The sequence below is a fragment of the Balaenoptera musculus genome, chromosome 6 (genome assembly GCF_009873245.2).
Source record: "Balaenoptera musculus isolate JJ_BM4_2016_0621 chromosome 6, mBalMus1.pri.v3, whole genome shotgun sequence".
Lineage (NCBI taxonomy): Eukaryota > Metazoa > Chordata > Mammalia > Artiodactyla > Balaenopteridae > Balaenoptera > Balaenoptera musculus.
This window is the reverse complement of record NC_045790.1, coordinates 14067827-14080781: the sequence shown is the minus strand read 5'-3', so window position 1 is coordinate 14080781 and position 12955 is coordinate 14067827. Positions and strand designations below refer to the sequence as shown.

The 12955-nt window shown below is 36.2% G+C and overlaps 1 protein-coding gene across 1 annotated transcript in view; it reads left to right on the top strand.

Annotated features, from left to right (window-relative positions):
• The window catches only part of ADAM28 (ADAM metallopeptidase domain 28), a 56864-nt gene that overhangs the window by 24549 nt on the left and 19360 nt on the right, over positions 1–12955 (top strand). The window contains exons 10-13 of the mRNA XM_036855762.1: positions 1960–2044; positions 8395–8525; positions 11121–11298; positions 12265–12354. Of these exons, the coding sequence (XP_036711657.1) occupies positions 1960–2044; positions 8395–8525; positions 11121–11298; positions 12265–12354 (484 nt within the window). The remainder of the gene's footprint in view (positions 1–1959; positions 2045–8394; positions 8526–11120; positions 11299–12264; positions 12355–12955) is intronic.

Below are 12955 nucleotides of genomic sequence, written 5' to 3'. Positions count from 1 at the left end.
CTAGGTCCTGTCAGAATTAATTGATATTCTGTGCTGGTTATCTATGACTGCATGATGCATCAGCCCACAACTTCCAGACTTAAAATAAGTCTTCTTCATTTATATGTCCAGTGACTTGCCTGGGGTGCTGGTTGGTCATCTCTTTGCATATACAGCTTTTCATGTGGCTAACTTGGACTTCCTCCAATATGGCAGTCTCAGGTTTCTGGAAATCTTAACAAGGTGACTAGCTTTCCCCAGAAGAAGCATTCTAAGAGGCCCAGGAGAAAACTTCAAGGCTTGTTATGACTCAGTCTCAGAAATCACACATCACTTCTGGTGTATTCTGTTGGTCAAGAACAAGTCGTAGACCTATCCAGTTTCAGGGAAGGTGCTACACAGGCTATGAATATCGCAAGGCTGGCTCACTGGGTTATCTCTGAAGGCTAGCTGCCGCAGTTCCTTAATTTGGAAAGAGGTGTTCCAGACTCAGGGGCCCACCACAAGACATAGCTCATTTTGGGGAGCGGTTTGGTGATTTTCCAGGGTCTCGAAGGTAGTGAGGAGTAAGGGAATTCAACTCTTACCAGACTGGTCCCAGGACAAAGCCAAAATTGTAGTTGAATCCAGTATTGTGAAGTAATAGGGTAGAGAAATATAAATTATAGACAAGATGACAGATGTATAGATAAAAAATAGTAATCCAGTATCAAGAGTAGATTTCCTGAATAGACCAGAATAAACAGGATAAAAGAACTAAAAAGATAAGGATGGAAGGAAATAATTGTCCTTTCATGTGTAAATTGAAAGCCTTACCATTTACCTGACAAATTAACAAAAGATACCCATACCTGGGCATAACCGGGTATGAATCTTAGAGTCCAAATACACTCTATCTACTGAAAAGAGAAACCAAAATAGTTAATCCCATAATAGAGGAAGATTTTATTTTTTTATAAATGAGCTAGTAGTAAGAATTAAATCCACAAAAATGTAGACTTAAGTATAATTTTACAATATAATTTTAAAAGAGAATATAAATGCCATAAATCTTTAAAATATCATGTATGATACAAAATATCATTTCAGAATAACAGATATTGAAAACTCCATAGGGAATGGAAAGTGGCAGGAAGTTCTCTAATTTCCTCATTTTTCATGGCAAAATGTGTACTTGCCATTCTTCATGTTGATAAGCTGGAAAATATAGGTTCAACTTTTTATGTAAATGCACCTATAAGGGAATTTTTAAAATGATGCATACTTGCAAATTTCTAGATGCAAATCAGGGTCAGATTCTTAACAGACAATAATAACAGAATAATAATAACCAAAAAAGCACATGGAATTATTAAAAATTGAAAGAAAAAATGAAACAAAACCAAAATAGAAATTAAAATTACTAAAGACCAAATATATCATCTATGTAAGTAAATGCAAGTTGTTCAGATGTCTCTCCAATAGGACAAATATTGCAAATGCATAAATGCTTCAATAACACAAATACTTATAGAATGAGCCCAAACTTAAATCAAGCTACAGCTAAAACAGTGCAAAAATAAAAGTAAACGTATATAAAAATACATGAGGAGAATATAAATTAAAGCGAGACATGTTTCATCTTAATTTATATATTTATATAGATTTATACATACATATGTACATATAAAGCAAAACATGTTAGAAAAAAAATCCCCCTTTATTTCCTGACAAGAGATGAATTCCACAATGAAAAATATAAGAATCATGAGTAAGAGATATAAAATATTAAAGTGATTACTCCCAGATGCTTGCATTTAGGTGGTATGAAAACCATCATATTTTAAAAAATGCCTTCTGCAAACTCAAACGCTGAAGGAAATATTTGAGTGATGATTTGCGATGTGAGTTTCTCTGTTAATTAGTTAGGGTTCTGGATGAATTGTCTATAGAAAATATACTTAGAGTCATAAGCTTTATCAATTTCTCTCTTTTTCGCAGGGCAAGTGAATTTTCTGGAACAACTGTGGGCCTTGCTTTCACGTCTACAATGTGCTCTCCGTATCATTCTGTTGGCATTGTTCAGGTTTGTTTAAACTGTTGGTTCTACAGCTCAAGCCTGTCAAATGCTGTTCTGCTCCATCTATTGAGAAGGTCATGTAGTTTTTCTCCTTTGGTCCTTTGGCATGGTAAAAAACAGTGACTGAATTTCAAATGTTGAATCAATCTTGCATATCCAGTATAAACCCAACATGGTCATAATGTATTATTTGTATATATGCTGGAGTCAACATGATAACATATGTTGAGGATTTTTGCATCTATATTCATGAGGGATATTAGTCTGTAGTTATCTTATCCTGTAATGTGTTTTTCAGGTTTTGTTATTAGAGCAAATATCAGGGTAAAGCTGGCCACATAAAATGATGTGCTCCCAACTCTTCGATTTTCTGGAATATTTGAGTAAAATTAGTATTATTCTTTCCTGAAATGTTCAGTATAATTCACCAGTAAAACCATATGGGTCTGGCATTTCTTTGTGGAAAATTTTTAAACTACATTTTCAATTTCTTCAATAGATATTGGACTTCTCAGGTTATTTATCTCTTCTTGCGTGAGCCTTGGTAGTTTGTGTCTTCAAGGAAAGTTGTCCATTTCATTTAAGTTGGCATATATTTGTCGATGATATTCCTTTACTATTCTTTTAATATCTGTAGGATTTGTAGTGATTTTCCCTCTATCATTCATGATATTAGTAATTTGTGGGGGTTTTTTTCCCCATGATCAGTCTGGCCAAAGGTATATCAATTTTATTGATCTCACGGAAACAGTTTTTGCTTTACTGAGGCTTTCCTAGTTTCAATTTCATTGATTTCCACTCTTCTCTTGATTATTGATTTTTTTCTGCATTCTCTGCATTTAATTTGTTACTCTTTTTCTAGTTACTTAAGGAAGAATTTTAGATTGTGAATTTGAGGGTTTTCTTCTTTTCACATATAATCATTTAGGAGTTAGCAGTTAGGAGTTAGGGCTTCAACATATGAATTAGTGGGCAGGACACAATTTAGTTCATAGGAGTCTGGGAATATACTTTGTAGAATTTTGATATTTTAAATTTTTTTGAGGTTTGTTCTTGGTCATTACCCCATATGAACTTCAAAAAGAATGTGTCCTGCTGTTGTTGGAGTGTTCTGTAATTGTCAATTATGTCAAGTTGACTTATAGTGTTGTTCAGTTCTTTTGAATCGTTTATGGAGAGAGTGTTCAAGTACCCAAGCAGAACTGTAGATGTGTCTGTTTCTTCTTTCAATTCTATAAGTTTCACTTCATGTATTTTGAATCTCTATTGTAAAGTGAATACACAGAGTTGTCATGTCTTGTTGGAGAACTGATCCATTTATCATATTATGTCCCTCTATTTCCCTGAAATATTCCTATTCTGAAGTCTACTTTGTTCAAATTCAGTATAATCACTCCAATACTTTGTGGCTATAGTGTACTTGATACAACCTCTTCCTTACTTTTATTTTTAGCATATGTATTTCTTTACATTTAAAGAAGGTTTCTGCTAGACAGTATATACTTGGATTTTATTTTTTATCTAATCTGACAATCTCTGTCTTTTATTTGGTATGTTTAAATAATTTATATGTAATATCATTATTGATATTGTTGGATTAAAATCTTTCATTTTGCTAGATGTTTCCTATGCCATCTCTTCTATTTTTTTCTGCCTTTTTAGGATTGAGTACATAAAAAAAAATTTCATTTATCTCCATTATTAGCTTTTTATTGATTTGTTTCTTTTTAATGGTTACCCTGGGGTTTATTATACATCTCTGCTTGTATGTTTTACCTTGAAATGGTATTAACTGGTTCACATATAGTATAAGGACTTTACAAGGGAGCACCTCTAATTACTCCCTTCCATCCTTTGTGCTATTTTTATCAAATGTTTAACTTCGCATGTACTATAAATACAATATACATTGTTACTAATTTTTCTTTAAAAGTCATCTTGCCGTGCAATTTGAAATGAGAAAAAATTAGTTTTCCATTTATCTTATCTTTACTGGTGCTTATTTTTGGTTACATTACCAACATTCTTCATTTCTTTGCAGAGAGAAAATTTTCTATCTGGCATAATAATATTTCTTCTTCCATAAGAATTTTTTAAAAATATTTCTTATAATACTAGTCTCCTGTCCATGAATTCTTTCCATTTTTTTAAGAGGATGACCTTATCTCTCTTTCCTTTTTGTATATATATTTCACTGGGTTTACAATTCTGGGTGGATAGCATTTTTCTTTCAGCACTTTTAGTGATTTCACTGTCTGCTGGAGTTCCTAACGAGAAATCTGCTGTAACTTTACCTTTGTTCCTCTCTAATGTGTGTGGGTTTCTTTTTTTTTTTCTGATTTTAAGATTTTTCCTTTGTCCTTAATTTCTTCAATTTGATTATAATTATAATTATGTTATAACTAAGGGGTTTTTGTGGGGAGAGGTAATTATCCTACTTAGTGTTCCTTTGTCCTGGGGCTTGGTATTTGTGATTAATTTTGGAAAATTTTAGGCCATTATGTCTTCAAATATTTCTTCGACTCCATTCTCATCTCATATAAGTAATTGAACATATATGTACGATCATTCTATATTACCCCACAAAACTTGTATCTCCATTGTTTGTTTCATTTTGTTTGGTTTTTCCTTTGTATCATTTTTTTCACTTCGTGTTACCATTTGGGTAATTTCTGTTGAAATATTAAATCCACTGATTCCTTCCTCAGTTATTCCGGATCTACTGTTAAGCCTATGGAAGGCATTATTCATCTCTGTTACTGTCTTTTTCAATTCTAGTGTTTCCATTTGATTCTCTCTTATGGTGTCCAACTCTCTGCTGAAATTTTCCATCCAGTCTTATATGATAGTCATCTTTTCCACTGGAGCTTTTAACACATTAATCATAGTTATTTTAAAGTGCCTCTCCGAAAGCACTAATAATCTGAGTCTGGTTCTGTTGATTGGCAGGGTATTGTTTTTTCTTGGTTTTTTTTTTTGGATGCCTTATTATTTTTTGTTGAAAGTTAGGCATCTCGTGAAAGGCAATAGTCTGAGGTAAATAATTTTTTTTTTTTTTTTTTGGCCTGGAAATGATCACTTCTTTCCTTCTTCTAGGACTTCAGTGTGAGGATTTGACTCAATCTAGCAGGAGTTGAGCTGGGTTCGGGATTTTTTGGTTGGTATGGCCATCCTCAGTACATCACAGATGTTACATTCCTTTCACATTACTTTGTGTTTAGAATGAAGGATGGTTTGCCAGAGTTTTTCTCACTGTGTGTTCCACACTCGTCTTTAGGGCTTTACTGCACCTCACAGGGAGTCTCTTTAAGCTGTTATCTATCTCCCATCAATAGGTTGTTGTTACTTGTTACTGGATGATTGTTGGACTTTTGGTGGGAGGAGGGCATTCCCTTCTGTTCTCATTAAGCTCAGTCTTAGGCAAGTCCTGCATCTCTTAGTTTCTGGCGTGGGTCCTTCTAGTGATCCTGTCCCACTGCCAGATGGTAGTGACGTCTAGTGATGTAAACCCAGCAGGCATTCCTGCCCCTTCTGCCCCTCCCCTCCAGTGGTAGAGGTTTTTTGGTTTTGGGGGGGGTTTTTCCCTTTCTTTTTCTTTTTCACAGTTGCATTGAGACTTCACCAGTGCCTTGAGGGTGACAAGATTTGTTGCCCTTCTCTCAGAAGTTTAAGACCTTAGTTAGGGCTAGGACTAGAGTAAGCCAAGTGAGGCACTTAGCTCACCCTGGTGCTGGTCATGTTTGCTCCATTACAGGGATAAGGGAGAAGGATCGTGAAGGGGTTTCATGACTTTGCTACTGCTGTTCTGCTCCCCCAGGTCAATACCATGATGGAGGATTTCCCAGAACTCTCACTTAGTGACGTCATGTGGAGAAAAATCTGTGAATAGGTGGGAATTCCTCTTATGTCTGAATTCCTCACATTTTGCATATTCTTTTGCTATTCCACAATCAACATTTATCAGTTTTTGGGGGGTTTTTTTGGTGTTTTCACCACACTTTTTTTTTTTTTAATAGATCTTTATTGGAGTATAACTGCTTCACAATATTGCACTAGCCTCTGTCACAAAACAAAGTGAATCAGCCACATGCACACATACATCCCCATATCTCCTCCCTCTTGAGCCTCCCTCCCACCCTCCCTATCCCACCCCTCTAGGTCATTGCAAAGCACTGAGCTGATCTCCCTGTGCTATGCTGCTGCTTCCCACTAGGTGACAATTTTACATTTGGTAGTGTATATATGTCAGTGCTACTCTCACTTCGCATCAGTTTTTAATGTTTTGTATGAGTTATCACTGGCATCTGGTAGTGTCTGCCCCAGGTAAACAGAAGTTCATGTCCATCTCTCCCACTAGGTGCCAGCCTGTCTTTCTTTAGATTTCAGCCTTGTTGCCTTGTGACCTCAGCTCTAGGATTGGTTCTAGAAAATTGTGAATCTGACTACAATAAATTTGGGTGTGATGCTCTGTCCAGCTTTCTATTATCTGGTGATGGGAAACAGGGGTCAGGGAATTCTCATCTGACTTTGTCTAATTTCAGTTTTCAGCAGGCCCTGGGTCTCAGCAGTTAGGCTTTCTCAGTGATCCTGCATCCTTTCAATGGCAGCAAAACTCTGCTTTCTGACTTTTGCACTTTTGCAGATCATTCCTGGAAAAGAGTTTCCTGGCCCTCCTGCAATGGCAGAAAACCTCAATTGATATCAATATAGGATCCTAGGCTCAGGATTTTGGTCTGCCCCTCTCTCTTAGGAGCAGAGGTTTTTGTAGTTTTGTGGGGTGTGTGTGTGTGTGTGTGTGTGTGTGTGTGTGTGTGTGTGTGTGTGTGTGTTAAACTCGTGCCCTATCTGTAACAGGTCTTCAGTTCTGCTATAGGTTGTTGCTACTTCTCCCGTCAGTGAATATGTATATATCTCTCCAATATATCTTATGAGTCTGGGTTTGTGATAGGCTTCCTATGACAAATAGAGGAAGTAAAATATGTATTTTAAAACTTGGAAGTGCCTACCATAAAATTGGAAGAGAAACTAGCCTACTTAAAGCAATAGTTAATAATATATGATAGTAACATCCATAAGATGTTATGGAAAAAACCTGAACAAACTTTTTGGCCAACCCAATAGACTTAAAACTGCAGTAGGAATCCAGAGGAGAGGATTGTTGATGAAGAGTAATGTGGTCAGGAAAAGTTGCATTAAGATGAACCTCAAAGCATGGATTGGATTTAAGGGGAAGAGAGGATGGAGGTAATTCCAGTAGAAAAAACCATTTAAGTTTTGAAAATAATTATTTAAAGGAAGGTACCCTAAATTTGAAGGAACCTCAAATAAGGCAATCTGGAAAGTGTCTATTTAAACACATTTCTTTTTTTCTTAAATTGGTTGGTTTGTTTTTGTCCCCACTGAAGACACTCCATTTTAATAGATAGTAAGGTTACCAGGTTCATCTCAACAGGATGAAACAATATTGTGAGTGGTAGGTATTAACTTCCTGTCTCACGTAAGTGTTCCTTGTTTGCCAGCCTTGTACTGTGCCTGATGGACTTCTCTATTTTGTTCTTTGAAATGAAGTACATAAGGGAATCAGTTTTCTGTGGGTGGGTTTTATTGGCAGATTCCTGTATCCCTACTGGGAAATTACAACCAGCAATGATTCTTTAGTGTTGTTTTATTGCTTCTGGATAACTTGGAGGCCCTGGTCCAACACCTTTAATCAGAAACTATCTGGTAATGAAGTTGGCTACTAGCTGAACTTCATGCAATAAGGCAAGTCTGGAGTTGACTGATGTCTAGTCTTGGCAGTAGTAGATTTGAAAAAGATACCAGTGGTTCTAAAGTTCTAGGTTCATGAGCACTTCTAGATCCCTATGAACTAAATACATTAAAGACCTCCAATTATTGATAAATTGGAAAGAATTTGAAAAACAATCCGAATGTGAGGGGGGAGGTAAATCAGTTTTTAAAAATTCTAACTTCTTATTATTGTTGAAAAAAAGTTGTCATTATCCATCATGGCAGGAAATAACAAAAATTTTCATTATAGGGACCCATTGACAAGAACAGAGAGTAGGCTGTATGCCTTGCGATGGGGATTCAGTACCAAAGGGGTGTGTGTGTGTTGGGGGGGGAGAGACAGCAAGAGATACAGAGACAGAGAGACATAAGGGCAGAGAAAGTCAGGGTGAGAGGCAGGAGAGAAGGGAAGAGAAGGAGAGAGGGGAAGAGATGGGTAAGGTGAGGAGACTGAAGCTAAAATCAGACTCTCTACTCCACTTGACTACAGTGAAAATACTTATTATGTCCTGAGTGATAAGTCAATTTGCAAACCAGAGGATCTGTCTCCCTATTCTCATCCTCAGGACCACAGTCACAACATGCTTAGCGTTGCAGGGACCATGGCCCATGAAATGGGCCATAACTTCGGAATGTTTCATGACACCTATGCTTGCAAGTGCCCTTCTACAGTATGTGTGATGGACAGAGCACTAAGGTGAGCCTTTCTGGGAAGATGCTATTTATTCATGTTTTGGGTTCACTCTGGGCTGTCATCTTCAGTGACATGTTCAAACTTTCAAATTATTAAATAGCAGTATCAGGACAAAATCATGGAGGTGTATCTATACCAAACTACCTTGTACCTCATCTATGTGTAATGTTTTTCATTAACTGAGACATTGTTTAAACATACTGTCTCTTTGCTGTTGGGGTGATGTGTCACTTTATCCTCATCTTAGCTACACAAGATCTGGGTTCAGAAAATCATTAGCATTTATCACATTTTCAGTGAATTCAGATTGGGTGGTGGTAATGGAGAAGTTTTAGAAGAAAAATGTAATTAAAGAAGAATGATTAGAACACTTCCTAACACCATACACAAAAGTAAACTCAAAATGGATTAAAGACCTAAAGGTAAGGCTGGATACTATAAAACTCTTAGAGGAAAACATAGGCAGAACACTCTTTGACATAAACCACAGCAAGATCTTTTTCAATCCATCTCCTAGAGTAATGAAAATAAAAACAAAAATAAACAAATGGGACCTAATTAAACTTAAAAGGTTTTGCACAGCAAAGGAAACCATAAACAAAACAAAAATACAACCCTCAGAATGGGAGAATATATTTGCAAATGAAGCAACTGACAAGGGATTAATCTCCAAAAATATACAAACAGCTCATGCAGCTCAATATCAAAAAAACAAACAAACCAATCAAAAAATGAGAAGATCTAATTAGACATTTTTCCAAAGAAGACATACAGATGACTAAAAAGCACATGAAAAGATGCTAAACATCATTAATTATTAGAGAAATGCAAATCAAAACTACAATAAGGTATCAACTCACATGGGTCAGAATGGCCATCATCACAAAATCTACAAACAATAAATGCTGGAGAGGGTGTGGAGAAAAGGGAACCCGCCTACACTGTTGGTGGGAATGTAAATTGGTACAGCCACTATGGAGAACAGTATGGAGGTTCCTTAAAACACTAAAAATAGAGTTACCATATAATCCCACTCCTGGGCATATATCCAGAGAAAACCATAATTCGAAAAGATACATGCACCACAATGTTTATTGCAGCATTATTTACGATAGCCAGGACATGGAAGCAACCTAAATGTCCATCAACAGAGGAATGGATAAAGAAGATGTGTTATATATATACAAAGGAATATTACTCAGCCATAAGAAAGAATGAAATAATGCCATTTGCAGCAACATGGATGGACCTAGAGATTGTCATACAGAGTGAACTAAGTCAGACAGAGAAAGATAAATATATGATACCACTTATATGTGGAATCTAAAAAAGGGTACAAATGAACTTAGCTACAAAACAGAAATAGAGTTACAGATGTAGAAAACAAACTAATGGTTACCAGGGTGTAAAGGGAGGGCAGATAAACTGGGAGACTGGGATTGACATATACACACTACTAGATATAAAATAGATAACTAATAAGGACCTACTGTGTCACGCAAGGAACTCTATTAAATACTCTGTAATGGCCTATATGGGAAAATAATCTAAAAAGAGTGGATTTATGTATATGTATAACTGATTCACTTTGCTGTATACGCGAAACTAACACAACATTGTAAAGCAACTATACTCTAATAAAAATTTTTTTTAAAAAAGAAGAATGTTCTCACAGGAAGATGATGAGAGTCTTTGAAAAGAGATTACACATTCCTGCCACACCTTAGGCAAAACTGCCCTGGAATTTTATTTTTAAGAACCCCACAATCCCTTTTATGTGTTCATTTCCTCTCCCAGCTCATTCAAGCTAGGGTTAGTCTCCCATGCCCTGCCACAAAATAGCATACGGCTGCATGCCAGTTACATATCTTATGCTATCTCTCACAGATATTACTGCATTTTTAAAAATTTTTTAAAATTTTATTTAAGTATAGTTGATTTACAATGTTGTGTTAATTTCTTCCGTACAGCAAAGTGACTCAGATAGATAGACATATATATTTTTTTCATATTCTTTTCCATTATGGTTTATCACAGGATATTGAATATAGTTCCCTGCGCTATACAGTATGACCTTGCTGTTTATCCATCCTATGTATAATAGTTTGCCTCTGCTAATCCCAAACTCCCATTCCTTCCCTCCCCCCTACTCCCCTTGGCTACTGCTTTTTTAACCTCATTGTTATTTGTGGAATGAAGAGAGGCTGTCAATAGAAATCCCTCTGAAGGAAAATGAATTCTTAAACATGTAAGTAAATATAATTTTAGTGCCTTTAGGACTTCAAAACCAAAATGACCGAAGGCTGAATGAGATTATCTGGATAAATTAGAAGGGTTTTTAGTTTATTAAACAGCAGCCTGGATGCTCTATTTTGAGATGTGACCATGCTTGCCTTGCTCATTAAGCCGGAGGTGTTTACACCTGCCCGGGTGGGCTAATTCAGGCGCAAAAATAAGAGCTCATGATTTAGCAGTTGGTGAGTGTATTCCCTGTGATCTTTTGGGTCACGTTTTGAGCGTATCACACCCAATGTCTGATATTTCTCCTTATCTGCTCAGCGTGACTGTATTCCATTTTCTTTTTCCTTACCTTTACAGCTTCTACATACCTACGGACTTCAGTTCCTGCAGCCGTGTCAGCTATGAAAAATTCTTGGAAGATAAATTATACAATTGCCTCTTTAACGTTCCGCTGCCTACAGATATCATATCCACCCCGATCTGTGGGAACCAGTTGATAGAAATGGGAGAAGACTGTGACTGTGGGACCCCCGAGGTACCACCAAGTTCTTTCTAAAATGATCTACTTTGTTTTTCAATTGCTGAGAGATAAACTATCAAAGAATGTGCAGTTCACTAAAAAAATCACACTTCTTGTAATTTTGTAAATGTTTGTTTGTAGACATTTGTCAGGCCAACTTTGGGACTCAGGACTTGTTACCATTCGAAGTGCCTGGCTTGGTCCCATCCTCTTGACAGGGCAGCCAGGATTCTGAATGGGACCTTTGCCCCCATCTTATTAACACCTAATGCGAGTACCAGGCCAAGCTCTCAGGGGGTCGGCTTTTCAGTAACTTCAAAATAGGATTACACATTTATCCATTCTGTGAGAAAAAGGAATCTTTCCCAGATGATGTTTGTTTGAATAAGCGCAAGAGTTTTAACCCTAAAAATTGGTAACTGAAAATATCTCACTCTGAGGTTCCCAAAGTAGGAGTTTCTCCAAAGCCTTGTGCAGATGCCTGATTTCTCAGAAGCAAGGTGGGGAGAACAAGACAAAGTATACTGCTTTACAGAGAGCTGAATTAAATGTCAAACTTGAATAAAGAACTATATTTTTAGATTTTCAGTACATGCTCTAGAGATTAAGTTTACTGCTGCATAGATAAAAAATTGATGAGCTGAACTAATTATGTTCTATAACTATTCAGAGGAATTTGATTTTCAAAAACTGTCCCTTTCTTTTGTTTTCTCTCATATTTCACCAAAAATAGACCATGTTCAGTATTACTATGGGAGATTGGGGGAACTAGAAAAGATATTCAAATAAAAAAATGATATAAGTAGAATTCAGATAAACTCGGTATTTCTAATGTTAAACTTTTTTTTTTAAATTTCCCCCCAAATCATTTCAGACTGTATCAAAGAAAGGTCTGTGTGATGAATAAATTGTATTATGAATTGTGCCGAAATGAGACCAAAAGGTAATCTTGCATTTGCATTTGTTTCTGGTATTTCTTAGGAATGTACCAACGTTTGCTGTGATGCAAAAACATGTAAAATCAAAGCAAATTTTCAATGTGCAGTAGGGAAATGCTGTGAAAAATGCCGGGTAAGATTATTATTTTATTCTATCTTAATAATTATGATTACTCTTTGTATTTTCTGTATTAAAATCTTAGGGATTATGTTAAATGAAATAGGCAAAGTAATATTTTTCTGTCTATAAAATAATGTTACCTACCATCTATCAAGTCCTCACTGAGTATTTTGCGAAGATGGGCTCTTTAATCTTCCAACAGCCCTTTGAAGTGTATATTATTATTTAATTTTGTTTTCGAGGGGACAGAGTCTCAGAACAGATAATGTACAAAATAATACAGCCACTAAATGGCAAAATCCAAGTATGATCAGTTCCAAAGCCAATGCTTTGTTACTCCCACCTGCTATTTCTTCTGATGCCGTGTGACCCTCTTGGACCAAATCCAGTAATTGCTTGCATATCCCTTTTGTCGGCAAAAAATTAATCAGTCGATCTAAGAAAGAAATGGAAAATTTTATTCTAGCCAAACTGAGGATTATAACCGGGGAAGAGCATCTCAGAAAGCTCCAAAAACTGTTGAGCCAGTTAGAAGTCAAAGCACAGTTGTGTAAGTTTTTTGAGACAGAGGGCTGTACGTTAAATGGCATATGATTGATAATTTACACAATCC